This window comes from Salvia splendens, chromosome 15 (assembly GCF_004379255.2).
Source record: "Salvia splendens isolate huo1 chromosome 15, SspV2, whole genome shotgun sequence".
Lineage (NCBI taxonomy): Eukaryota > Viridiplantae > Streptophyta > Magnoliopsida > Lamiales > Lamiaceae > Salvia > Salvia splendens.
The window spans coordinates 6,432,190-6,460,184 of NC_056046.1; the positions used below are offsets into that span (position 1 = coordinate 6,432,190).

The following is a 27,995-nucleotide window of genomic DNA, read 5'->3' on the forward strand; positions in this document are numbered from 1 at the left end:
ATAGATAATTTACTTTGATATTTAAGTATTTATAGATTTATAGATTGTTGGGAAAGCTGCTGTAGGGATATGTAATTTACCAGTGAAATATTTATGATTATATTGAATTTCTAGAGAAATATTTGGTTTGTATTCATGTTATTCAACCAAAACCCAGTGCAATTTATTTGTTATTGAATTTCTAGTGCAATATTTTGGTTTGTATTCATGTTATTCAACCAAAAACTGTCATTTATCATTAAAACAAAATACTAAGTACAGTACTACATAAATTACTTGCATACAAATAAAAAACATCAAACTCTTGAATGGCTTACACGTTGTTTGATCTTTTAAAAAATAGGAAGAAAAGGGAAAAACAAAAACAACTAAAGTACTCCTTAAAACCCAACTTCTATTACTAGCATTTCACTACTAGAATCTTCTACTTTCATACAGCAAACGGTGCAGGGATTGCTCTTAGTCTGAGGTATGTTCTTTTCCCTATCTTTAAATCGGTTAAAATCAAACAAATTAGCTGATTTTTGGAGCTGGCTGTTGATCATTTATATAGATAGGATTGATTACTTGATTATAGTATTTGTTATCAAAGTTTGTTGGAGTTAGATTTGGTTTCAATTTCTAAGTATGGTTGCATGTCAGTCCCATGGAGTGAAATTTCCACCCCTTGTGAAGTGCTTTGAATTGCTGAATAAATGGGATTTAATTATCCACTTCCTGTCTTATCTTCTGGGAAAAAACTATTGTTGCATAATGATTCTTGATCTGCAACTACACTTCCATTTTGTTTCATCACCTTCAAGTATAGGTTAGTAAGATTGTCTCGTTGATTTTGCGGTACACACGAAACCATGGCTAAGGCTGTTGCAGTGCTCAACAGCAGTGCACCATCTATTTCACACAGGAAGGAGATGGTATTTTTCAATTTACATTAAATAATCATGCGTAGATAATTAGTAGTGAAGTTTCTCATAGGCACTTTTGCTTTTGTTTCCTTCGTGCTACAGGCCACACGAATGTAACTGGAAATATCTCCGGCCTTAAGCCTGGGCTCCATGGCCTTCATGTACACGACCAATGGTTGCATGTCGACTGGTAATTTCTCTCGTATTCTTCTGTTTCTTTTTACTGACTAACGAGTATGTGAAATTCTGTTTACTGACACGTGATGTGGTTATTTCAACCCTGGAGAATTGGAACTTGATATTCGTATTTGTGGTTTTTAATGTGTAGGGCTGATACAGGATCACCTCAAACTCATGTTCAAGTGGCATCTCAAGACCATCACCAGACTTCCGATCAACTAAAGAATAGCTCCAACAAGTTGCAGCAACAGGGTCAAACCAACAAGAAGAAGAGTAGCAGTCGTCCAAAGAGAAACACTCGGCCACCCAATCGCCTCGTCGATTGTGTGCCGAAATGAGATAGTTATTTACGTTGTGTATTTGAAGCATATTATATTATTATTAGTGTGTTGATTATATTGTAAGTGTCGGGCGCATCTATAAGCCCCATCTCGGGTTTTCTTAGTGGTTCTTTCCCGAGAGGTAGGAGGTCGAACCACCCTAGGGTCCTAGAATATAAAAAGGGAAACTTGTCAACATATTATGGTAATGAGTGATAAGTTTATTTCCCAAAAATTCACGTCTCTTACAAAGCTTTCAATAACTTCTTTCTCTGCCCGACGAGAACCTCTCTCGCGTGCGGAACAACCGATCGCCGAGCAAAGCCGCCGCCGATCACCCTTACAGATACGTCTATAACGTATCAAGGGCCTCATTTCAATCCAACTGGCAAGGATCATGGTGCTCCCGATGATGAGATTCGGCACGCTGGTGATCTTGGCAACATCACAGCTGGAGACAACGGTAACTAGATTTGTCTTAAGATTAATGTGAAACATCACCAATTCCTCTGTATCTGACAAAAGTAGTAAGAATTTTTATCTGTTTGCTTACTTTCACTTATGCCCTAATGTTCGTCTATCCCGAATGTCTCAGGTACCGTTACTTTAACCATCGTTGACAAGCAGGTTGGTTTCCTCTCTGCCCATTTCCTAAGCGTTCTAACTAAACTAGCATTAGAGCTTTCGTATCCAAGTCATAGATTATATCCTCGACCTTGGTTTCGTTCGAGTAGACACCATAGTGTGTTACCTAGACTTGTTCCTAGAATCTAAATTAAGGCTTGTCGTAAGGATTTTATGCATTGCAATCGTAGCAGGTGTACCCGTCTACTTATCCAAATATTCGGTCGTCGTCATCGTCATAAATTTGTGTTTGATCATCGAAATTCGAAGCATACATGGTGGGAGTTAGATTTTTGCCATCCCCATTGTGCCTCATGAATTGGTTTCATTTCATTGAAGCACAAAGTAATGATTTTTGTTAGCCCTTTAGATTTCAATTAGTGTTTACGTTAATATTCTAAAATTTCTTAAATATTAGAGTGTGCCAAAGAATAATCAGCATCTTTATATTTTCGTGTGTGCTATTATTATGTTCACATAAATAACTGGCATTATATTTGAATCATCATCGTCACTGTATGAGATAAAGTTTGGATATTACAATAAATCGTAACCTCGTCTTTCTTTATGCACAACTGTCTCTTCCAATTTCAATTTTAAAACATTTGTCTTGGAGGTATGGACCCCATCCATGCCTAGCCTTTCAATAGACAATTCTGACAGTGTTTACAACTGGTTGTGGTCCGTCCATGTCTACCACTTTCAGTCAGCCAGGGACAGCTTCGATCCACGAAAATTATTATATTGTTGGTCTCAATATAGATTTAAAAAATGAAAAATTTTATTAGTATATCGTTGTTCTAAGTACAGATGTGCTGCTGTTGCTTTTTTGTTCTTCTGTTATTGCTATGGAAAATGAGCTTTTGCATTGAGCTAATTCTGTATAATAAAAATAAGAGGTTGTGATAATCAATTAAATGAAGGAACAATCTAAAACAACTTTGGTGGTCACATGGAATTAAATTAAGAACAAAAATAAGTCATAACATTGGCAGCTATTTTGAATAAATTAAAATTTAATAATTAGTTTGATACAAATATTGGCAGTTTAATAACTACTCCGTCTGTCTGCGAATAGGAGTCCAGTTTTTCTATTTTTGTCCGTCCGCAAATAGGAGTCCCACCATAAATGGTAAAGAGGTCTCATATTCCACTAACTCCTTCCACTCACATATTATTTAAAACTAATATATATAAGTGAAACTCCTTTTCCACTAACTTTCTCCCACCTACTTTTCTTAACATTTCTTAAAATTCGTGTTGGAAGCAAATGTGAGGGCATGAATAACGCAAGGGGCCGGGCCACAAATCGCGAGTCCCGGCCCGTCACAAGCGTTGCATGGAGGAGAGTCACGGCCTAGGCCGGTCCCGGAGCCGCATTTGCGGCCCGGGGTCCGGCCCGGCCTAGGGTTAGGGTGATACGGGACGGGCCGCAAACCCCCAAAAAAATTATTTTTCTTTTTTTATTATTTTTTTGTCTATTTTTACCCATTTATTCAACATTCTTCCACCAATTTCTCCATTTCTATCCTCTAAATTATTTCACTATTTTTTCTAGGAATTGTAATTTTTATTTTCTAGGGCTTAATAAAAAAAAAATTCTAGGATTTATAATTTTTTTTTCTAGGATTTGTAATTTTCTTTTCTAGGATTTGTAATTTTCTTTTTTCGACTGAACAATGTATTTTCCCGGCTTGAATTGTTCAACGTATTGCATTTACGAGTAAAATATGTTGAAGTTGTGAATAGTGTCATTTATTAGTTGCGGCCCGGATTGCGGCCTGCAGGGTTAGAGCAGTTGGGGTTTGGGCCGCAACTGTAGAGGAATGATGACGTGGAGGGGACTTGGGACCGGAACTGAGGACAGGGTTATTCATGCTCTGACTCCTATTCGTAGACGGATGGAGTGTTTATCAAATCAATTTTAAAATTCCAACGTAAGTGTACGTATGACCTTCCATTCCAATTCCAAAATCGAAATAATGCTCAGTTAAAAGTACAATAACAAATCCAAATTACTACTACCAAACTGCAGTTCACCAAATAATTCATCAGGCTACTACTACTAGTTTGGATTTAGTCATTTAGGGCATTCACAGTGGAGCGGACGATGGCACATCCATCGTCCGCGTCCTATGCTTCGTCCGCGGACGATAGGGTTTCGACCACGCATCGTCCTCAGTATCGTCCGCCCCACTGCGGGTCACGCGCACGATGCAACGCGTTTTCCTTTTTTTTTAATTCTTCAAAATTTATTATATATACACCCCAAATTCACTCTTCCATTCACTCCACTTTTCCATTCTCACTCTTCCATACACTAAAAATGAGTCCTGGTGCTTACCCAAGCGCGAATAGTCCGATGTTCAATGGTGGTGCACGGTGACCGGGTACATACCCTGATGAATACCGACCCATTGACTCCAACACCTAGTACGATCCCGATTTCAGTATGGATTCGTACGTGCTGTCAGACATGGAGCCGTCTCCCACCCGCGCCCACGCCCTGCGCCGCCGCCTCGGGCTCCGCCACCAAGAAGAAGCGGAACAGGCAAATGGCCCAAAAGTTGCTGCCTCCAGAGAAGAATGAAGAGTTCGCCCCAGGAAGGACGAACTACAACCCGGATGAAACCATCGTCTTGGTTAGGTGTTGGATTGATATTTCGGAGGACCCGATGTTTGCCAACAACCAAAAACAAATCGCATACTGGGAGCGCATCGTTGATCGCTACAACGAGGCCAAGCCGGCGGCCGCCTACAAGCGCCATAGGGAGCAGCTCCGCAAGCACTGGGATCAGGTGAAGAAGCAGGTCAATTTGTTCTCGACGGAGTACGAGAAGTGCTTGAGGGAGCAGAGCAGCAGCGAGAGTTTGACTGATGTGCGCGATAAAGCGCTTGCGTCGTACATTTCATTGTATGGCGATTTCAAGCATTACAACTCATGGCTCATCTTGAAGGATAAGTAGAAGTTCCAAGGAGGGATTATGCCCCTATCGGCTGCGGCGAAGAGGACGAAGAACACCGTCGCCGGTGATTATACGAGCAGCGACAGTGGCGCACCTCCGATGGACCTCAACCAGTCGATGTACGAGGATGAGAGTTCCGGCACACCGATGTCCTCCCGGCGTCCATTTGGCGTCAAGGCTGCCAAGAACAAGGGCAAGACGAAGGCGGCATCCTCACAGGCCGCGGCCCCGGACCCGTCCCCGGCCCCGACTTCGGCTGCGGGACATGCCTACGCGGAGTTGGTGGCGGCCGCCAATCGGAGGACGTTGTTGGACACGCACCACGCCCTCATGCAGTGCGAGGACCCGAGCAAAGCCGAATACCTCAAGTGGATGATCGATGATCTGCGCCGCAAGTTAGGAATGAAGGATTAGTAATGTAGGATTTAGTGAACTTGTTTTTTATTTCTAACTCTTGTAAATTTATTTTTTAATTAGTAATGTATGATTTGCCTTTAATCGTAGTTTTTTTTTTTTTATAATTTTGCATGACATATTTGAAAACATAAAAAAAATTAATTAATAAAATAGTAGTGAAAACTATAGTGCTGACTTTAGGGTGTCTCACTGCAGGTGGAAGGGTAGGAGGATAGAATATTGATGTGGCGGAGCATAGGGCGCCCATTGTGGATGCTCTTAATCAAGAAAAAGGAATAGAAACGAAAAACCCTACTTAACAAGATCTACGCCGTCTTTGATGGACGATGGCATTTATCTAGTTTTTTAGGAATTGTGTTTAATTTTAGTTTTAATCAGGATTTAACTGAAATATTGGTTTGCCAAATTTTATGATGGGCATGATAAAGCAAAGTTTATTTTCCAATCTAATGAGTGGTGGGCCCTGGCGGCTGGAGACTGTGACCCGAGATTTGGACCATTTTGTCAGGGTAGATGGATCTGTAAACGGGCAAACGGGTCAACCCATATTTCCCCTTTCACCAACCAAGATGCCACCATTTCTCTACCCAACAACCCAATTCCCACCACTTACCCAACCACCCGGCTCGTCTCTATTTACACGCACTACACCTGAAATTATTGCTTGCATTGCTTTATTATATTACAAACACCCCCCAAAAACGTAATCTTTTCTCACCAACTTTACTGAAGCTGGGCCATCAGCCCCTCTTGAATAGAGCACATGGAAATCGTAAGCAGCACTTCTTCCTCTTTATTATTTGTATAAATATGTGTTTTGTTAATGTATTTTAATCCCTTTTGGCAGCGGGTGGTAGACTTTCTTGTTTTGTTTGAAATTTTGAATCTTGCGATTTTGAGGTCTACTGAACCGGGGTTTTAGCTTGTTTGGTTTATTGAGGTGATATATAGAGACCCAAGTTTTAGTTTTTACTGATTGATGTGATAAATTTTAAGATTTGAGGTATTCAAGATTGTGTTTTTTTCAATAAAAATTTGTGGGAATTCTCAGGCTGTGGAATCTGGTGTGAGACCCATGGAGATGGGTGTGGGGATGGGAAAAAATCAAACCTTGATTTGTGCTCCTATAATGGCTGACACGGTGGATCAAATGGTGGAGTTGATGCACAAGGCTAAGTTTAAGGGAGCTGATATTGTGGAGGTTAGGCTGGATCACTTGAAGAGCCTTGACCCTCGTCCCGATATCGAAGTGTTGATCAGACAGTGCCCTCTGCCCACTCTCTTTACCTACAGGTTCATGATCAGATGCCTTTTAGTGAATGTATGTGTTTTTTGATGTAATGACAAATTGGGGATGTCTGTGAAAAGGTTTTTTCCTGATTTGATTGATAGGTTTCACCGTTTCGTTGCATTTATATGTTTAAGTTGAGAGAAGGACATGTTTGAGTGCTTTCGATTGCTTAAATTGAGAGGATAAAGTGGGATCAATTTCTTGATTGAGCAATTAGAGCACCTAGAGAAAGTAGATAGTTTGAGTTGTTGCTTGAGAAAAACTTACTTGCTTGTGGATGATTTTAGGCAACCGAGCTCACATTAAGAAGTGGTTTTGATGAAACTTGCTAGAAAGGATCTTTGGTTTCATTTTGACTCATTTTTTGGAATTTATGTATATCATGCCTGTTTCTTTGTAGGCGTCGATTCTGTATAACATCTTTTTACTTGTGGCTACGAAAAGTATATATATTGAGCGCATGATTCCTGCTTTCCTTGTAGACCTACATGGGAGGGTGGAGAGTATATCGGCGATGAAGATTCACGTTTTGAAGCACTTCAACTTGCTATGGAGTTGGGAGCTGATCACATTGATATTGAGCTCAAGGTACCTTTTTCACTGTGAGTTTCAAATTTTTGAGAAGTTGTATACTGAATTTCATTAGTCTCATGGAAGCCACAATATTTAGTCGAACTACACTTAAAACAAAGAAAACAAATATGTTTCACACCTCATGGAAGTTTATCCAAGTCAATTCAACCAAGACTTTATTTTTCTCTGCTTATGTATTCTTTGTCAGTTCTAATATTATCTTGCGCTGACCAATCTCTTAAAGGCTGCACACGAGTTCATGAATTTCACGCATGGGAATAAACCTGAAAAGTGCAAAATTATAGTTTCCTCTCACAATTATGAGTACACTCCTTCAGTTGAGGATCTGGGGAACCTTGTGGCCAGGATACAAGCAGCTGGAGCAGACATAGTTAAATTTGCTACGACAGCACTAGATATCACCGATGTAGCACGAGTATTTCAAATAACCGTTCATTCTCAAGTAAGACCATAAGGTTCACAAGAAGTTATATTCCAGAAATAACCTGTTTCTGTTTTCTCCCATCCCATCTCGCTTTAAAGTCTGTTTAGGACAGAAGAAATATGCAATCTTCTATGTTTTGCATTTTTTTTTATTTTGACAAATTATGTTTGTTTCTCCATGTCTGCAAATTTAGAGACATGCTTTACCATTCCTTTCTTTCACCTCCTTGCCTTAATGTTTATATATTCCATTTTCCTCAAAAAAAATTATGCTTGCCCGACTACTGCTTTCTGAACTTGAGGTATGGCTATGATGAAAATGCTTTGAGTATAGCAGATTCTCAGTCTTTATCATTTAGTTTGTCGATCGTCAGGTACCGATTATTGCTATGGTTATGGGAGAGAGAGGACTCATGTCAAGGATACTCTGTCCCAAATTCGGTGGATACCTTACATTCGGCACTCTTGAAGAAGGGAAGGTGTCTGCCCCCGGACAGCCAACAATTGATGAGTTGATTAGCTTATACAATTTTAGGTCTATCGGCACTGACACTAAGGTGTTTGGGATCATTGGGAAACCTGTCAGCCATAGCAAATCACCCAAACTGTATAATAGAGCATTCAAAGAAGATGGGATCAATGGAGTTTTTGTGCATTTGTTGGTGGACGATGTTAATAAGTTTTTCGATACCTATTCCTCCCCTGATTTTTCTGGTTTTAGGTAAAGTCCTCAACCTATTTGTGGCTGGTTTCATTTGAACTATCATCTCCTTATTTACTGTATTTTCAACTGTTCAGCTGTACCATTCCTCATAAAGAAGTAGCACTTGCCCGTTGTGATGAAGTTGATCCCGTTGCAAAGGTAGTTAATCGATGTTTTGAAGGCTTGTAGGTTTCTGCTGTTTCGTCTAACACCAATTTTTGAACATTTCCAGTCAATAGGAGCGGTCAATTGCCTCATCAGACGACTGGATGGGAAGCTATTTGGATGTAACACAGACTACATTGGTGCAATATCTTCTATTGAGATCGGCCTACAAGGTTTTCTCTTTCGTTGAGCAGACCGCTTGCAAGAATCAAAGATGTGAAGTCTGACTCCTATTTTTTTTGCAGGATCTCAAAATGGTGCCACTCATACCGGGTCACCCCTGGCTGGTAAACTGTTTGTGGTTATTGGCGCTGGAGGTGCAGGCAAGGCGCTCGCCTATGGAGCCAAAGAAAAGGGGGCGAGGGTGGTGATTGCTAATCGGAGCTATGGTTAGGCTTCCTCCTCTGCCCCTAACACCTCTATCGTATTGTGAGTTCTGATCATTTATCATCTCATTTCTTGTCTCTGCAAGATCGAGCTAGAGATCTTGCTGAGCTTGTTGGAGGGAAGGCTTTGACTCTGGCCGAGCTAAGCAACTTCCAACCAGAAACAGGGATGATACTTGCAAACACAACTTCAATTGGGATGCAACCAAACATCAAAGAGACTCCCATCTCCAAGGTTTGTTTATTTTCTTCCCTAACCTAAACACCGCGTCTTGTATCTACAAGAAACGAGCCACAGAGAATCAGTGCGTTCTTTGATCCGTCCCTTCTGCACACACTCACCATTTGCTTCGGATAAAGTCATAACGGTCTAATGCATCAACAGGAAGCTTTGAGAAACTATGAGCTCGTATTCGACGCTATCTACACTCCCAAAATCACACGACTCCTGCGTGAAGCTCAGGAAGCGGGCTCCAAGATTGTGACAGGAGTCGAGATGTTCATCGGGCAGGCCTACGAGCAATATGAGAGGTTCACAGGACTCCCAGGTAATGAACAACTTCAAACTATCAGTCATTCTTTTTTCAAGAACTGTGAGGAAAAGTCTTGTGTAAGACGGTCTGATTGGTCGAACATCCAATCCGAACACCAACAATTACAAATATGCCACTTGATAAGGGCTTGAAATCCGAATTTCTACAAACTTCAGAGTCTTATACAGGTTTATAAGAGAAAATTATGCCGTTTTAGCTCATTTTTCATGTTGTGATCACAGCCCCGAAGCAACTGTTTAGAGATATCATGGCAGACTACTGACGGACGCGCTCTCCTTCGTCTCCAACCTGCCCGTTTCATCGAAAATCTTATCTTCATCCTCATTCTTGTGGCAATGACATAAAAAACTATTCTTGTATCGATGTTTTAACCTACAAGAGATGGAATTTGTCGATTTGATCGTAGGCTTATGTTGTTGAAACTCGGAATTTTGTAATAAGAGGGCCTAGTTATTGTAGTAATAATTCTTCCTCTGCTGCTGTAATATGATACCAGAAAATTGTACCATAATGGATGATTTATTTTCATGAAAATTGTTAAAATTGTGGTTTTCTTTTATGCATGCCTTAACACATAGGGAAGGGCATAACTGTTAATATAGTTATGAAAAAGGCTAAAAGTATAAACTATAAGTTGAGTTCCAAATACTATCATAAACATGAATCAAATATGTATAAGGCCACCCGCAACGCGTTACGTGGGTGGCCTGAATTTCGTTCCTCTGTGACGAAACGGTGGCGGACGCGTAGCAGCGTCCCGTCCCGTCACCATCCCGCCGGAACGTCCATCACGCCGAGACGCAGCGTGAGACGTCTTGCCACGCGCTCCCAGGCCATGCGTGACGCCCACTCCCCGGCCCGCCAGTGGGTTTCGTCATGCTGACGCAATAATTCATTTTTTTTTAAAAAATCAAATTAAATATAAAAAAATTAAAAATTTGAAAACGGTAATATTACTGTTTTCGACCGTTTTCTTTTTATTTTTATTTGTTTACTCTATAAATACTCTTATTTCATACTCATTTCAGACACAAACACACATCTAAACCTCTCAAATCCTCTCCAATTTTCATCTCAAATAATCTCTTTTATTCTTCCCCCAAATTTAATCTATCTAATGGATCCATATGAGCAAATGCGTCGAATAATGGAAGAATCACTTGAAGAAGATCGACGACGGGAGGCGGAGGAAGCCGCGCCGCACCAAAGACGCTCCCGGACTTACATCCATCGTAACCGGGAGGAAGCCGCCGCAAGGTTAGTCCGCGACTACTTCAGCGATAACCCGGTGTAGGGAGATACCTACTTCCTTCGCCGTTTCCACATGCGGCGACCGCTATTTCTCCACATCGCAAATACATTGGCGGCCCGGGAAGAGTTCTTCCAAGAAAGGTTAGACGCCGTCGGCCGTCCCAGTCACACGACGTTGCAGAAATGTACTGCAGCAATCCATCAGCTTGCGACTGGACAAACGGTGGATGTGCTCGACGAATACCTCCACATTGGAGAAAGCACTGGGAGAATGTGCTTGCTCCAATTATGTAAAGGCGTCCGGGCAGCCTTCACCGACGAATTTCTCCGGAAGCCAAGCACGACAGATTGCCAGTTCCTGCTCCGCCTTCACGAAGAAGTGCACGGATTCCCCGGGATGCTTGGCAGCGTCGATTGCATGCACTGGCAATGGAAGAATTACCCGGTGGCGTGAAGGGGGTTGTACACGAGCGGCCACAAAGGCACCCACCCCACCGTTATACTCGAGGTCGTTGCCGACTACCGGCTATGGATCTGGCATGCGTACTTCAGGGTCCCCGGCTCGAACAACGACATAAACGTGCTCCACCAATCCGACATCTTCGCCGATGTTTTGGATGGTAAAGCGTCGGCCATCAACTTCACCGTTAACAACCGACGCTATAAAATGAGGTACTATCTTGCCGACGACATCTACCCGAAGTGGCCAACCTTCGTGAAGATGTGCACCAGGCTTGTGAACGCAAAGAAGGCGCTTTTTGCGCAGAAGCAGGAGGCTGATCGGAAGGATGTGGAGCGGGCGTTCGGGGGTTCTCCAAGCGTGCTTCAACATTATCAAAGCCCCGGCTCGTACGTGGTTCATGGAGAGTATGGTCGACATCATGTATACGTGCATAATCTTGCACAACATGATTGTCCAAGACGAAGGACCCGAGGCTGGAAATTGGTTCGACCCCCCCCCCCCGGAAGCTCTACCGCAAGTAGTCTGCCACGCAGTGGAGTGCATCCGTCTCTACAAGAACGGTTGTCTATTCGAGCAAGGACATGTGACCCTTCCACCCACGCCCAACTCCAACATAATCTAATGGAGCACATTTGGGCAAAATTTGGCGGAGGAGATAATTAAATTATGTATTTTTAATTTTTTAGGGAATTATTAAATTATATTTTTTTTTCGAATTTTATGTTGTAAGTTTATTTTATTTAATGTAGTGTGTTTTTATTAATTTAATTTGGTTGGAAATAAAAATAAAAAATGAAATTGAATGAATAGTAATTTAAGGGACGGATAAGGGACAGCGTTGCGGATGGCATGAACTGGAGTATTTAGTTCGTACATCAAATATGACCCAAGTTATATTTTCTGTCAACTATAGATGATTTCTATTTTAGGTTTTACCGAGCACCCCCTGTGTCCCTAAATAAGAGTTTATGGCACGAGTTTTATGAAATGTAGTTGAATAAATTAGTGGAATATGTGACTAACTTATACACATAAGTTTTATACTAGTAAAATGTGAGTGAAATAAACTGATGGAATGTAGTAAAGCGAAATATGACTCTTATTTAATGACATATGAAAATGACAAATTATGACTGTTATTCAGGGACGGAGAGAGTACTATTTATTTATGTAACAATAAACATCATCGTTTTGGCTAAATTCATTAAAATCACAACATTTGAGAATTGGGGAATAAGTAGTTTTTCATTATGGGATTTTAGGTCATCTCTAACCATTTACACTAAACTTAAATCCATTTTGAGTATGAGAAGTTGTAATTCTACTCCATACTCAAGCCCAAAAAAATATTCCATATTTACCTACTTTTTACACCTTTTCAATTATACATACATACTTATTTAATTACATGTTAATCCCACGGTATTTTATTAATGATTTATATAAATTAAATAATTATACAAAATTTTCTTATTAATATATTTATTTATTAAATATACTTACTTTATATTCAAAAAAATTACACTACTTTTAAAATTAAATTACACTAAACATACTACTCCCTCTGTCGCATAAAATTATGGGGGAATTAAGATAAAAATTGGTAAAGTAAGAGAAATGAAGTTAAATTAGTGTTAGTAGATAATGAGACCCGCATTATTATTAGTGTTTTGATGGTGTTATAAGTTGTAAATAACTTGATTTACAATGGTAATAAATTGGGATAACTTTCCATAAATGGAAATGTCCATATTTTTATGGAACGGACGAAAATGGAAAGTGCAAATATTTTTATAGGGCGTAAAGAGTATAATAAAATTCAAATATAAATTAAAACACATTAACGATATCGCAATTATATAAAACATATCACGGTAAATATAAAAAAAGCTAAAATTCAAGACTTCGAAATTTTTGCATTGTTCCCAATAAGAAGTTAAGTGTAAACATATTCACTACAACGCTAACCTCTTGGAAAACAGCAAATTAATGGCACTAAAAACAAAATTAAATGTACCATTAACACAAAAAGTAAAATCAAAATGACAAACTATGGCCGTATTAGCTAATTCAACATCTCAAAATAAGGACTGAGCGCAATATCTCAAAAAAAATTTGGAGAAGCTACTCATTTTTTGTGTTTACTCTAATGGTGTTGTTTTATTATCCAAAAATGGGTTTGGATATGATGTATGATTGGAAAAAAAAATTTATACAAAAAATTGGATTTGGTATGGTTGGAGTTGGCCTCAAAGTAAGAAGGTATCGAAAATGAGAATTTAAAAAAAGAAAAATGTTTTGGAGACATAATGTCTAAGACATAATGAGGTTAAAGTAGTAATTTTGTATTATATTGTGTTTATTATTAAATTAATGCTTTACATGTATACTATTTTACCCTTAATGGTATAAAAGGTATGTATGACTTCAATTAAGGAAGGTGGGTGTCTTAATGAGATTTGTGCCTAGCAATTAATTAAATTTCAAAGATTTTTTAATTCATTTTTTTATTAAGTATTCTCTCCTCTTCTCTAATTATAAGTCTATCAATAAATTCTCTCTTTTTTCTCACATTATAATCTCCATCAATAAATTCTCATTTTTTTTCTCCAAGTATAGTTTTACCTCAACAACTTATCTCTTTTCCAATTTGCTCATTTATAATTTTCTATAACAATAAAAAAATTATTTATATCATTTTATCACATACAGATTAAAATACGCATTTGATTAATTCCCTTTGCTTTGTCTCTTCACAAAATTAATGCTACTAACTTTATATTCATTAGAACAAAATTATTTATTTATGAGAATAGTAACTTTATTTCCAAAATAGTAACTTTTATTTGCAATAACAGTAACTTTTATTCCCAAAACATTAACTTTTATTTACAAGGATAATAAATGTTATTCATAAGAATAATAAATTTTATTTATTGGAACAATAATTTCATTTAACTATAACTATAACTATTACTCCATCCGTCCCCAAAGAATATGCACTTTGAGGTCGACACGAGTTTTAATGTAAAATTGATAAAGTAAGAGCGATGTAGAGAGAAAAAGTAATTAAAGTATTGTTAGTGGAGAATGAGTTCCACCTCATTAGAGAGAAATGACTTTCCAAAATTAGAAAGTGCATATTGTTGTGGGACGGACTAAAAAGAAAATAGTGTATATTCTTATGGGACGGAGGTAGTATTTGTTACAATAATGCTTTTATTGATTATATTAATAATATTTTATTAATTAAAATGATTATATTTTAACAGTTATAATCTCTTGTCAAATAGCAAAAATAAATAACTTTTTTCTGCAATAAATAACTTTTATTTGCAACAAACTATATTAGTAAATTTATATATTAAACACTAATTTTTCATAGTAAATATAAATTTTATTCCCAATAACAATACTCTTTATTCTATGATGAAGTATAGTAAATAACAAGCTCTCTATCTATATAAAAGCTATAGAAAATAATACAAAAAATAAGATAACGCAAAAATTCTTCATCATAATAACTATATTATTTTATTATAAAATTCAAATTTGAAGAAGAAAAATGTTTAGTTTTTATTTTTTTCATATATTAAAATAAATGATTTCATTGTTGTATATTTAGAATATTTTAAAAAAAAGAACAAGATATAAAAGAATAGTAGTACTATCCTGTGTCTCATCAAAAGTTGCACGAGTGTCTAGCGTATCCATTTTGCAAGACGTGTTGTCTTATCACTTCAATTAATGGCCCAAAACAGTGCCCTAGAAGGTGCACTTCTTAAATGCACTGTCCCTCCGGCCGCAATTAACCCACATAAAAACAAGTGACGGTCCTTTAGTTATTAGCACTAATAATTAATCGAGTAATATTTAATCATTTTTTCCTTTTTAATTTTACTTGATTTATAGTACATATTTATCTAAGTATTTACATTCTGTTTATTCAATTTTCTTTTATTTTTTTATTGATTCTATAATATACACTTAATACTCTCTCCGTCTTATATAGAAATAGATCGAACTTTCTTTTTCTCATTTGTTTTTACTTTATTATTTATGAGTTTCACAACTCACTACATTTTTTTCAATTACTTTTTTCTCCTCCTCTCTTACTTTACCATTTATAAATTACAACTCATATCATCCCCAATTAGCCTATTTTTATAGAATAGATGGAGTATTATATAAAGAATAATTGGAATAATGTAAATAAGAATGCTAAATTTTTTTAAAAAATAAATTACTATCCAAATTACTATCTTTACTTTTAGAATTTACTAATATCGGTATTAATTGCTATAAAAACATTATTGTAATTTTTGTAAATTTAATTATATGTTAAAAAACACTATACATGGAGATGATATTTTAGCGATATGAATTTAGAATATGATTAGTCATGTTTAGAAGTAAATAAAATGAAGTGCAATTTTGAACCGTAGACTATTCACCGCTCTCTCCGCGAATAGGAGTCCCAATTCACTTTTACCATAAATGGTACAATAAGGTTTCACATCTCACTAACCTGTTCCACTCACATTTCATTTAAAACTAATATACACAAGTAGAGTCCCTATTCCACTAACTTTTTCCACTTACTTTTCTTAACATTTCTTCAAACTCGTGCTGCTAAGAAATGAGACTTATAATGACAGACAGATGAAGTATTTTGAACATGACTAATTAAAATGTTGTTATTAATGTGATACTTTTATATTGATTTTTCTAAATTAATTTAAGTAAGAATCAAAGTATTTAACTAATAATATTAAAATTAATTTAATATTTTTTAAGTGATCTCTCATTAAAATTACAATATTAATTTAATTACAATAAAAAATCAATAAATGTACTAATAACTTAGTACGGGGGAGTACAACCTAAGACGTGTTTAAGATTCATATTAGTATCAAATTTATAAGCATGTTATCGTATGTAATATTCAAAAAAAATATTTTGAATTACAATTTAAGAATTCTGATCTATTTCTAAATATATGAATCATATTCTCCCAGGAATGTATTCATTTCCTTTTCCTATATTTCCTCCTTTTTCCTTCTTAATATCAGCCATTAGATTAGAGAAATGGACGGTCAAGATCAACATTGGGTAATTAATCCCGTGTTGCATTATTTGTCCTATTTTGTGCATTATGAGGGTACAATAGTAATCTAATAATGGCTGGAAACCGCTACGAATAATGCACCACATGGTCACGAGTAATGCATATAATTGACTATATAATGCACAATATGTGAACTGCAATGCATACGAATAAGATGTACCATGTTATGATGTTTGGACACACGTTTCTTGTTTCCCCTAAGGGTTTAATAAGCTTAGGGGCTAGGGTATAGTACGTAGACACGTATGTAATCTTCACATGGTAACGAGTAATGGATATATTTGACTATATAATGCACAATTTGTGAACTGCAATGCATACGAACAAGATGTGCTGTGTTATGATGTTTGACACACGTTTCTTGTTTCCCCTAAGGGTTTAATAAGCTTAGGGGCTAGGGTATAGTACGTACGCATTAATAACAAATTATAAAACGATACGAATAATTCACCAAATTGTCACGAGTAATGAATGTTATTAACTATATAATGCACAATATGTGAACTGCAATGCATACGAATAAGATGTACCATGTTATGATGTTTGACACACGTTTCTTGTTTACCCTAATGGTTTAATAAGCTTAGGGGCTAGGGTATAGTACGTAGACATTACTAAATGCACGTATGTAATCTTCAATCCGTTGATTAACCCATATACACAATACCTCTAATAATGCATAATATACTAAGATAATGACAATTAACAGCTACATAATGCACTACCTAAACCAAATAATGCACATACGTATATTCCAATAACAACAATTTGTTAGTAATGTCTACGTACTATACCCTAGCCCCTAAGCTTATTAAACCCTTAGGGGAAACAAGAAACGTGTGTCAAACATCATAACATGGTACATCTTATTCGTATGCATTGCAGTTCACATATTGTGCATTATATAGTTAATAACATCCATTACTCGTGACAATTTGGTGAATTATTCGTATCGTTTTATAATTTGTTATTAATGCGGACGTACTATACCCTAGCCCCTAAGCTTATTAAACCCTTAGGGGAAATAAGAAACGTGTGTCAAACATCATAACACAGCACATCTTGTTCGTATGCATTGCAGTTCACAAATTGTGCATTATATAGTCAATTATATCCATTACTCGTTACCATGTGAAGATTACATACGTGTCTACGTACTATACCCTAGCCCCTAAGCTTATTAAACCCTTAGGGGAAACAAGAAACGTGTGTCCAAACATCATAACATGGTACATCTTATTCGTATGCATTGCAGTTCACATATTGTGCATTATATAGTCAATTATATGCATTACTCGTGACCATGTGGTGCATTATTCGCAGATACCAAAATGTGGCAGTTACTTTTCCGTCAAATGTCAATAATAACCCTGTAATGCATACAACCACCTTCTATAATGCAACACGGAACCAGTTTTATAGAATCAATCTGATCTGTTGATGCCTTAGATCTAACGCGTAATATTAAGAAGGAAAAAGGATCTAAGATGTGAAAAGAAGAATAACGCTCCCCTATTCTCCCAAGTTATATATTTTCAAAAACATACTTGGGAATAATAAATTCTGAAAATCCTAATCGTAGTTATATTTATCCGTAAAAGCATTACGATGTACAAGTATAACTTAATTTTGAATACATTATATTGTATAATAAGTTGATAGTTATATTTGGAAATCAATTTCTGTCGCTAATAGTTTTACCGTTTTTACCAATAGAAGTGAATCAACAATTATTTTTACTTTAAAAATAGGTATTTCAGTAAATAATCTCACAATTTTATATAAATAGCCGCCTCATGACTCCTCGTTTCCAACATTGAAAAAAAAGCTTTCGTGATGGAGACGGCGGCGGCAATGGAAGCGGCTATATTTAAGATGACAAACGGAGACTTCTCCGGCGCCCGCAAGCTCGCCTTCGCAGCGCAGCACGCCGGGATGGAGGGTTTCGATCAGATGATCGCCGTTTGCGACGTGCATTGCGCGGGCAAGGAGGATTGGTACAAGATTCTCGGCGTCGCGGCGGATTCCGACGAGGCCACCGTGAAGCGGCAGTACGGCAAGTTGGCGGTGACCGTCCACCCCGACAAGAACGGGCTTCCCGGCGCCAGGGAGGCCTTCGAGCTGATCGTCCGAGCGAAAGCCGTGATCGGTGATTACGAGAAGAGGATGGCCTATGATTCCATGGTTAGGGCTAAGGCCATGGCTGATCGACCTACCTTCGGTTTTTCCCAGTTTCAATCTAATCAGAAAAATTATGGTTTTTCACGATTTCAAGGGCAAGATAATGATGATGAGGATTTTGGGGTTTCTAGGGTTTTGAACTATCAGAAAGTTGAATTGAGCGGGAAAGGCTTGTTTGACTCTGGATTGACCAATAGGGTGAATGAGGTTTCTGCTTTACAAGGTCAAGGTCAAAGTCAAGGCAGTGGTCGTGGTCGTGGTCGTGGTCGTGGTCGAGGTCGTGGTCGTGGTCAAGCAAGGGTAAATAAGGAAAACAATGATGTAACTAGTAATGTTGTAGATGGGGGAAGTGGTGTGGTTGGGGTTAAGAGGGGTCGAGGCAGGCCCCGAGGCTCGGGGTCGAAGGCAGCGTCGGCATCTGGCGATGCTGCCACGAAGAGGCCTCGAGGCTCGGGGTCGATGGCAGCATCGGGAGATGCTGTCGCAAAGAGGCCTCGAGGCAAGCCTCCCGGCAGTGGGCGTGGTCGTGGACGTGGGCGTGGGCGTGGACGTGGACGAGGTCAAAGCACCATTGTGGAAGTGTCTAGCGAAGATGAAGATGATAACAAAAGCAAGGAGTCTCATCCTCACACAGCATCTGAAGCTAGCAAAAGCAAGGACTCTCAATCTCACATAGCATCTCAAGCTGAAGCTGATAAAAGCAAGGAGTCTGATCCTCGCACAGCATCTGAAGCTGACAAAAGCAAGGAGTCTCACCGTCGAATGAGGCCGGATTCGAAGATGCTCGAATACACGGATGCAGAGTTTCACGACTTCGAGGGAGAGAGGAGCAGGGAGTGTTTCAAGGCAGGGCAGGTGTGGGCCGTCTACGACACGCTGGATGCAATGCCGAGGTTCTATGCCAAGATCAACGCCATCCTGGACGACGGCCTCAAGCTGGAGATCACGTGGCTGGAGCCTCTGCCCGAAGACGAGGAGGAGAAGAGGTGGCTGTACAAGGGGCTGCCAGCGAGCTCGGGGAGATTCAAGCAGGGCTACAGCGAGGTGGTCCAAGACTACCGTGTGTTCTCACATCTGGCCAAGTGGAAGAGGGACGCCATACTGAAGAAGGTGTACGCCATCCGGCCTCAGAAGGGCGAGACTTGGGCCGTGTTCAAGAAGTGGGAGGGGCTCGGGTCGTCGAAGGGGATGAAGTTTGGGGAGGGGGTGGAGTACGAGGTTGTGGAGATCATGTCGGGTTATGATGGGGAGAGGGGGGTGAGTGTGGGGGTGCTGGATAGGGTGGAGGGGCATGGGTGTGTGTTTGAGAGGAAAGAAGGGAAAGGGGAGGTGATTGGGGCCAAGGATCGGTTGAGGCTGTCTCACAAGATTCCATCGGTGTCCGTGTCTGTCGGGGGCATGAGCTTCTTCGAGCTCGATCCAGGTTCGCTGCCAATCATGCCGTAGCCTTCTATATCTGATATGGTTACACCATTGTCATCTTCGGATGTCTTCTGTTGTTGTGTGTTTATTATTTTTGCGACTGATTATGGTATGACTTATTTTATTCATGTATTGATACTATTTTCGGATTCCTTTTATTATGTGTTATATTATTACTATTTTGGGGAGTTTTTATTGGTAGGAAATTATGTGTTACTATTTGAAAGAGTTATTGATAGTGATAGATTAAACTGAAATCTTAATTGATACTGATCATGAAAGCTTAGTTTGACTGGGCATGTCATAGGCTCATATTCAATGCCATATTCAAAACTGTGATGCATTGATATATGATATTGTTGAATCAGGTAATCGCACTCGAAAATCGTCTTGAATGCTGACGTGTGTTTTTTAGAGTTCCCGAATATTTAATGTGACCTAACTAATCGGGTATTCAAGTACTCGAATAATGCCAAATATTTAATGTGAATATCCAAACCTAACTAATCGGGTATCCTAATACTCGAAATAATGCAAATACAATATCGATAAAAGTAATTGAAGGTTAAATGCTTTTGTTTTGGGTACTAAATCTCTTAAAATGTTTTTGGTAATCCAGTCATTATGTTGTTCTTGATGTGTCAAGTATTTACTAGGAGTATTTTTTGACACAGAAGGTTGCATTTTTAGACTAATATTGAAGCGGGCATTGAAAGAGAAAAATTTTCTTTATGATTTTGGAAAATAAAATTGAGATGTGTATAGGTATAGCATAGCTAAAAGAAAATTTTGGAAAAATAGATTACTCCATAATTTATCAAAAAACTTTGAAACAATCCCGAGTGATTAGTTACAGAGCAATAATGATAATGGAACTATTCTGTAGAGTGTAGACAGAAATAAATAAATAAGTAAATATTTGTAATCATATATCTTAACCATAAATAATAAAATCGCTGACAGAAACTATTCCAAAATTAAAAGATCCTTTTTTGGGATATCTTACTCAAATGTTAAAATATGTAGACAAATATTTTAAAAATTGAAATAGCAATAAAATACTGTAATAAAAAAATTAGGGTTCGATTTTCCCTCCAAAATCCTGAATTTTACCCCCAATTTCCACATCCCTAACCATTGCGCCACCTCGCGTTGAGCGATTCACTCTACAATTAGTTTCACTATCGCAATCACTTCCACTTTCGTCTCCACCAAACTCTTATTTTCTGTGTAAGTTTGAGCCCATTCCATTTATGTAATTGCAGGATCTTCCCTTTTCTGACAGCTGATGCCATTTTAGCTTTAAATAAAACTCCAATTAGTTAAACAAATTTTTAAACGAATTGGTATGGGGATTGTTGAAGGAAGCCGCCACCACAGTAATTGCAGCCAGAAAAATTCGATTGTCGATTCAAGAGACGACGCAACTCAGCAAATTGAGAGTCTATTTTCTCCAGGTACTCCATTTCTCTATTCTTTTCCCCCCTTCTTTTACATCTGGTTGTGGTTCATTATAGAGTATCTCGCATGCAATGAGTATTTTTTTTAAATACTAATAATTGTATCGATTAATTGGAAAAAAGATCTGGGTTCTGATTTCATTGATGGATATTTTATATTTTCAATGTGAAGCTTATGACTATGACCAAGATTTATGCTTTTCAAGAAAGGATTATGTTTTTCAATGCGAGAAATCAGTGTCTGATTTCTCTTCATTTTATTTTTCAAGAAAGGGTTATGTTTTAAATTTGGGTCTTTTTTATGGAGGACTATTTGGTTAGAAGCATGCAGTTTGGATTGCTTTAGTCAATGTGGCATTATAAAATTCAATGCATATCTATTTATGAAAGGAGATAGCTCTTTGATGAATGGAAGATCATTGATTAAGTGGTTGATGGCTTAAGGTCTATGTACTGGGTTTTTTATTAGCAAGGAACCAGCTGTGGTTATTTGGCTTCTATTATTTATCGATTGAATTAATTTATTGATGGGTACAGTTTCATTGCCACAAACTTTGTTGTTAAGCCAAGCAATAAAACTCTACTTTGTCATAGCCTATTTGCACATACACAGTGAAATTTGTTTGCTGATAAGTTTTTAATCAAGAAAAAAGTTATCGCGGTTAGGAATACTTGTTTTGGCTGCATTTCTTATGAGTATCCGACATTCTTGTTTCTGTGGCAGGTGATGCTTTAGAAGGTGACAGAGATGATGCTTCACTTAACATCATGAGTATGCCTGTTGATGATACTTATATATTGGAAGACGAATTTGAAACTCAAATGGCGAATCTTGCTGAGGAAACGCAAGTGGTGGATCTTGCAGAAGAAACCCAAGTGGTGGATCTTACCCGGGATACCCAAGTGGTGGATCTTACCGGGGATACCCAAGTGGTGGATCTTACCGGGGATACCCAAGTGGTGGATATTCCCAGGGATACCCAAGTGGTGGATCTTGATGGGGATACCCTATCGATGGACCTTGATGGGGAAACCCAAATGGTGGATTTTGCTGACAAAACACAGTTGGTAGATTTGTATGAGGAAACCCAAGTGGTGGATCTTCCTGGTGAAACTCAAGTCTTGGATGAGTTCAATGCTGAACTTTATCTTGCTATATGCAGACAAACAAATAAAACTGATGTCACATGTGAGACCCAAAGATTATCCGAGGAACCTTCTGCTAAAATTGATGGCAATGTCTCCATTGAATTGGATAGCGCAGTGGACAAGAATTCTCCTAAGGAAGGTGAATATTTGAATGATGTCAACCTATCCTTTGCGTTCAGTTAAATATTTTCAGTGCTCCTTTATACCCTATTACTCTATCATTGTTCAGGACAGCCCTTTCGCCATATGATATCCTCTATTTTTCATTATTTCAGTATTAACCTGTTTAACTGGTTCTCATTCTGTGCATAACATACAATGTAGAAGAATGTCTGCTAACTTTACAGAATTATTGGAGCTTATGATAGTATTCTTGCCTAATTAACCTTTGTGCGAGTTTTGGCTCTGCATTAGTATATGTTTATCTTCGTTTTTGGCTTTAGGATTGATTAGTTCAGATTATCTTTGCATTTTGTTGGTATGCTTCTGTTCCTTTTGTTGGCCTGAATGTATGATACATTTTTTTCAGAATCACCTTGCAGAGGATTTACCTCAATACGTGCTGCATCAATTAGGGCTTCTGGCTTGGCAGCCCGTGCCCGAGGAGCTAGTCTTGGTTTGTCTACCACTAGTACCGATAAGTCTTCTATGGAACATCAGACATCTGAACTAGATGGTCCATCTCTTATTGGACATGTGTCGAAGTCTCTTGAGAATAGCTACTCTAATGAAAGTGAGGGGAATCCAAACAGATACAAGATTACTAGTACAGCTGTGCGCAGACTTTTCAGAGAGGATGAAGATGCCGAATGTGAAAAGGCAGAAACCGAAACCAACCAGACAGATTATATGCTTGAAGTGTTAAGCTACGTCGATTCTCAAGAACCAGGGGATCTGTCGCAGGAACGTGCACTTGAGGTTGTCAATAGGTTTCTTGATGTTAGTTTCATAGAACATGATGAAGACTTTGGAAAGAAGGTTCAAGATGTAAATAAGCCTAAAGGTATCTCTGCTGTAAAAGGTTCTCGAGATTTGGCCAAAAGGTCTACCCTCCAAAAGACAACTGGAGAGCGCGGGATTTATGATTGGGATGATGCTCGCGAAGACGATGGTGGGGGAGAGTTTTTCCTGAAGAAAAGGGAACTTTTCTTCGACAATGTAGGTCCAGTGCCGAGATGCCTCACTGAACCTCGTAAACCCAGGTCTGTTGTAGAGAGTGATAAAAAAATGAAAGCAGACAGTAAGAGTAGACAAGGAGATTTAGTGCACTCAGATTTAGGATTGTTGCATAAAACAAGACCAAAGCAAAAATCACTTCATGGAGAAGAGGTGGTGTCGAAGAATATTACAAGGAATTTGGAAGAACAGTTGCACGAAGTGTCTGGGCCTGAGTTGGCAGATAATTGTGAAGACAAGAACATTCCAGATGATATAGGTCCTGATACTCAAATGGCTGCTGAAGCTATGGGAGATTTGTGTTTTCAAGTACACTTGTCTGACAGTAATAAAAGTGGAAATAAAGCTGTAAGCAGCACACGGAAAGATACCACGCAAAATAAGTTCAGAAATAGTACCGTTCATTCAGAAGAAGACTTGCCATATTTTACTAGGGTTGGAGTTGTCACTAGACAAACCAAACGAACAAAGAGGATCAGCACAAGAAACAGTACCATGTCCTCTCTTGCACCAGTTCAATGCAAAATAACAAAGAAGAGAGACGACGGGGTGCTAAGGGAAGCAGAACAAAGGAGGTCGACAGTTGAAAATGTTTCCTCGCATAATGGGGCCAAATTAACTGGTGAAAGGTCAGAGAAGTTTTCTGTACCAGTTCAGACATCCATAAAGTTAGATTGTCCCAAAGTGCCTTCTAATTCTGTTAATGCCAAGGATGAAATAAATAAACAGGTGAGTGCCCGTGCAAGTGGGAAAAGGAAAAATGCTGTGACTATGACCATAGAGGATGTTAGGAGGATTGGATTAACTCGTTTAAAGCAATCAAATAGAGCATGCCTTGATAAATCTAGTACCCCTGACATTGATGCAGTAAGTAATCTACAAGGAATAAGATCTAGACAAGAAACATCAGCTGATGCACAGCATAGTAGATGGTTGACAAGATCAAGTAAGGTTGCCGTGAGTATTCGTACAAATCTGGACAAAGATTCATCAAATCAGTTGCCACCTCGCTCGGATTCAGAACCCAGAAAAATCATCTCAAGAAAAACTGCGAAAGCTAAAAATTCAAGGAATGATGCTGCTGTATGTGGTAATGATCGCTCTAATAAGAAATCAATTTCAGCTGATGCTGTCGGCTTGAACACATCTAAGCAAGGTGATGAGAAAGATTATGATGGGGCACACGCTGGAGGTGGCGAAAGAAATGGCAGACAAGAAGCTTCACCAAGATGTGGAACTTCGTATTCAACTTGTGCTACACCTACTACTCGTGCGGCACTGAGACATGATGTATCTCCTATATGCAAGGGGGATGAATATCACAAACAGTCCTGCAGAAAGAACCAGTCTGTAATAGCTTTAATGAAAGAACTGGATGACCTACATACTGGTTCACCAGAACCATGTAGTGGAATGAGAGGATCGAGGAAGAGGAAGGATATCACAACTATAAGAGTTCTGTTTAGCCAGCACCTGGATGTAGATGTTGTCAAGCAGCAGAAAAAGGTAGTATCATTTTTTAATTTATGGCCATCTTTTTCAACTTCTTATGTTGTGCAAGTTATATAGCTAGAATTGTTTTACAGATATTGGCACGGCTGGGAGGTGGAGTTGCATCGTCTGTGTTAGAGGCTACACATTTTATTGCAGATGAGTTTGTCCGCACGAGGAATATGCTAGAAGCAATTGCTTCCGGGAAGCCTGTGGTTACTCGCTCGTGGATTGAAAGCTGTGGGCAAGCTAGTTGTCTTATCGATGAGAAAAATTACATACTTAGAGATGCAAAAAAGGAAAAGGAGTTTGGCTTTTGTTTGCCAGTATCTCTAGCAAGGGCATCTCAACATCCACTTTTACTGGTAAATATCTGACTTTTACAATTATGAGATTATGTTAATTTACAGTTGTCTCACAGGCATAATGCAGGGACAAAAGGTCTTTGTTACCCCTAATACGAAGCCCGGTAAAGACATCTTAGTCAACTTGGTGAAGGCGGTTCATGGAATGGTAAGATATTGCCCCTTTCACCTAGGCATGGTTACTTGCTGATTCATCCTGGTTATCTTTTTATGCTCTTCCTTTTTTTCCTTTTTTGTTATAAATAAATATTTAATTGAAAGCTAATTAGGCATGTTCTCTTTTGAACTATTTCAAGATATGAATAAGCATTATGAGTCAGAGAGCTAGTTTGTAGAAATTCATTGCTCATATAGATTCTTGATCCTTTCTGCTGTCAGTAATTCCTTTGTTACATAATGCACACACCCTGATCTCTGAGCAGTCTATTATTACTGGGAAAAATGTGCGAGGCTCGGATTTATTCTTTTTTCTCCTTTAAAACCCCCCTAAACTGTTAAATCTGTGAGCTTTTCCTTTTGATACGTCAATCCCGAAACTTGTCATATTTTCCTAGAAAAATGTTTGATTATGTTCACTTGTTGCATTGCCCATCAGCCGGTTGAGAGACTTGGCAGATCTGTATTTAAGGCCGAGCAACTTCCAGACGATTTGTTGGTTCTATCTTGTGAAGAAGATTATGATGCTTGTCTTCCTTTTCTTGAAAAAGGTTGGCAATTCCTCCCTTGCACCTTAAGTGCACCCTAAACAAACAAGCTTCTCATACGACTATCATTGCAGGCGGTACTATCTACAGCTCAGAGCTGCTCTTGAATGGCATAGTTAAACAAAAGCTAGAATATGAAAGGTTTGTCCCAAATCATCTCAGTCAAGTTGCAGCTTTGATTGATCGCCAGTGTAGTTTCTTTGCGCTGTGTTTATGCTAGTTCTTTGTTGGCAGGCATGGCCTCTTTGCTGATCATGTTAAGAGGACTAGATCAACAATGTGGTTGAAGAAGACAAACAAGTTTCTTCCTGTAACTAAATGAGGTTGGTTTGTTGTTGCATTGCCTGCGTGCTGTGTAGTGTACGTAATGTAGTCTCGGAGTTGCTCTTACCACATGTGGAAAGATGGATTCAGCTTGTAAATTAAAGCAGTCTGTTGATATTCTCTGCAATCTGATGTATCCATTACTTTCAATTGCATAATTTTCGTTGCATTTTGTGGTATCTGTGGTTGAATAAATTGATGATTTCTGGAGTTGTAAACTGGATTCATCAAATATTACACTCCTATCATTTAAAACTTTGGGGAAATGAAGAAAATTTAACTAATTTTAGCAACAGAAATTACACATTTTTCTACGTTGTGTGATCCTTAACAATATCCTTTCTTTAACATGTACCGATCAAACATTGTTGTATACTTTTATACAAGACCATCTCCAACCATTACACTATACTCAAACCTATTTTAGTGTAAATTACACTAAATATTGATTTTACTCTAATCATTTACACTAAACTCAAACCCAAAAGAATATTTTCTATGCTTTTACTTTTTATACTTTTCAATCACACCTATATATTTTTATCTAAATTACACACTAACCCACGACACTTATCAAAAACTTAAATTAAATTAAATTAAATAATATGATAAGATTTATTAATTAATATAACAATATATGAAATCTATTATATATTAAATCAAAAAAATTGCATAATTTATAAAATTTAAATACAACAAAAAATACTACAAAAGTTATCACAAGGTACGCATAAATTTAAACCAATTCTTAATATTAAAATTTAAAAGCTATCAAATTATGTAGTCATTTACTAAAGCATAACTAATCAATATTAAGGGGAGTGATCAATTACTAGCTCACTCCTTAATTACTAATTACAACTAAATTAAAACTATATGATTTTAGAAATCTAGTGGTCTAAAATTTGCCACATGTAATTTTCGTTTTTATTAATTAAATCGAAAAAAATAAAAAAAAACTACCAAATTAGGGTTTTGGATGAAAATGTCAATATAGTGTTTTGAAAATATCAACACAATACTTTGAGAATGTCAATACATTGCTTTAAGAATGACATTCTACATGTATTATATTGGCATATTTTATCTACTATATTGATATTTGTTGCTGTACGAATTTTTTTTTTCAAATTTTGATATCGGAACATATGCAAGTGAAATCTTGTAAGAATCCTTATGAAATTATCTTTAATTTGATATATGTTATGCGAAAAAATAATTTAAATCGAGAAAGTTATATGCATTTTAAAGTTATGAGATATTTTTCAAAAGTTAGTTACAACTAACTAACTTGTTGTAAATTGACCTTAATACCCTTATTGGCGTTTTTTTAATATGATCTAGGTCATTGAT

The 27,995-nt window shown here is 37.9% G+C and overlaps 3 protein-coding genes and 1 pseudogene across 6 annotated transcripts; all 4 read left to right on the forward strand.

The window, feature by feature from the left end:
• Nucleotides 1-390: 390 nt before the first annotated feature.
• LOC121766629 lies at nucleotides 391-4,619 on the forward strand (annotated as a pseudogene).
• Nucleotides 4,620-6,010: 1,391 nt separating this feature from the next.
• LOC121767314 (bifunctional 3-dehydroquinate dehydratase/shikimate dehydrogenase, chloroplastic-like) lies at nucleotides 6,011-10,085 on the forward strand. Of its 3 annotated transcripts, XM_042163557.1 has the most exons (12): nucleotides 6,011-6,184; nucleotides 6,260-6,352; nucleotides 6,464-6,705; nucleotides 7,186-7,291; nucleotides 7,521-7,739; nucleotides 8,080-8,441; nucleotides 8,519-8,582; nucleotides 8,656-8,761; nucleotides 8,834-8,977; nucleotides 9,061-9,209; nucleotides 9,360-9,522; nucleotides 9,750-10,085. In XM_042163557.1, exons 3-12 carry the CDS (start codon nucleotides 6,488-6,490, stop codon nucleotides 9,788-9,790), a joined length of 1,572 nt encoding a protein of 523 aa, XP_042019491.1. In that variant the 5' UTR covers nucleotides 6,011-6,184; nucleotides 6,260-6,352; nucleotides 6,464-6,487; the 3' UTR covers nucleotides 9,791-10,085. The 3 variants fall into 3 exon arrangements, with proteins under 3 accessions (XP_042019491.1, XP_042019489.1, XP_042019490.1); XM_042163555.1 differs by lacking the exon at nucleotides 6,260-6,352; XM_042163556.1 differs by lacking the exon at nucleotides 6,260-6,352 and having other exon boundaries at nucleotides 6,012-6,184; nucleotides 8,095-8,441.
• Nucleotides 10,086-18,253: 8,168 nt separating this feature from the next.
• On the forward strand, nucleotides 18,254-19,997 carry LOC121766630. The gene has a single exon (XM_042162909.1). It carries the CDS (start codon nucleotides 18,306-18,308, stop codon nucleotides 19,995-19,997), a length of 1,692 nt encoding a protein of 563 aa, XP_042018843.1. The 5' UTR covers nucleotides 18,254-18,305.
• Nucleotides 19,998-21,075: 1,078 nt separating this feature from the next.
• Nucleotides 21,076-26,860, forward strand: LOC121769062. Of its 2 annotated transcripts, XM_042165731.1 has the most exons (9): nucleotides 21,092-21,203; nucleotides 21,274-21,430; nucleotides 22,158-22,721; nucleotides 23,112-25,264; nucleotides 25,345-25,614; nucleotides 25,682-25,762; nucleotides 26,210-26,321; nucleotides 26,393-26,459; nucleotides 26,553-26,860. In XM_042165731.1, the coding sequence occupies exons 2-9, from the start codon at nucleotides 21,322-21,324 to the stop codon at nucleotides 26,638-26,640; spliced, it is 3,444 nt and encodes a 1,147-aa protein (XP_042021665.1). In that variant the 5' UTR covers nucleotides 21,092-21,203; nucleotides 21,274-21,321; the 3' UTR covers nucleotides 26,641-26,860. The 2 variants fall into 2 exon arrangements, with proteins under 2 accessions (XP_042021664.1, XP_042021665.1); XM_042165730.1 differs by having other exon boundaries at nucleotides 21,076-21,430.
• Nucleotides 26,861-27,995: the final 1,135 nt, after the last annotated feature.

Excerpts from the sequence above, each read along its gene's own strand:
- LOC121767314 (XM_042163555.1), top strand. Across the intron at positions 6,706-7,185 it reads CCCACTCTCTTTACCTACAG|ACCTACATGGGAGGGTGGAG; the intron begins GTTCATGATCAG and ends CTTTCCTTGTAG. Across the intron at positions 8,762-8,833 it reads TATTGAGATCGGCCTACAAG|GATCTCAAAATGGTGCCACT; the intron begins GTTTTCTCTTTC and ends TTTTTTTTGCAG.
- LOC121766630 (XM_042162909.1), top strand. The coding sequence starts at position 18,306 with ATGGAGGGTTTCGATCAGATGATCGCCGTTTGCGACGTGCATTGCGCG.
- LOC121769062 (XM_042165730.1), top strand. The coding sequence starts at position 21,322 with ATGGGGATTGTTGAAGGAAGCCGCCACCACAGTAATTGCAGCCAGAAA. Across the intron at positions 21,431-22,157 it reads TGAGAGTCTATTTTCTCCAG|GTGATGCTTTAGAAGGTGAC; the intron begins GTACTCCATTTC and ends TTTCTGTGGCAG. Across the intron at positions 25,265-25,344 it reads TTGTCAAGCAGCAGAAAAAG|ATATTGGCACGGCTGGGAGG; the intron begins GTAGTATCATTT and ends ATTGTTTTACAG.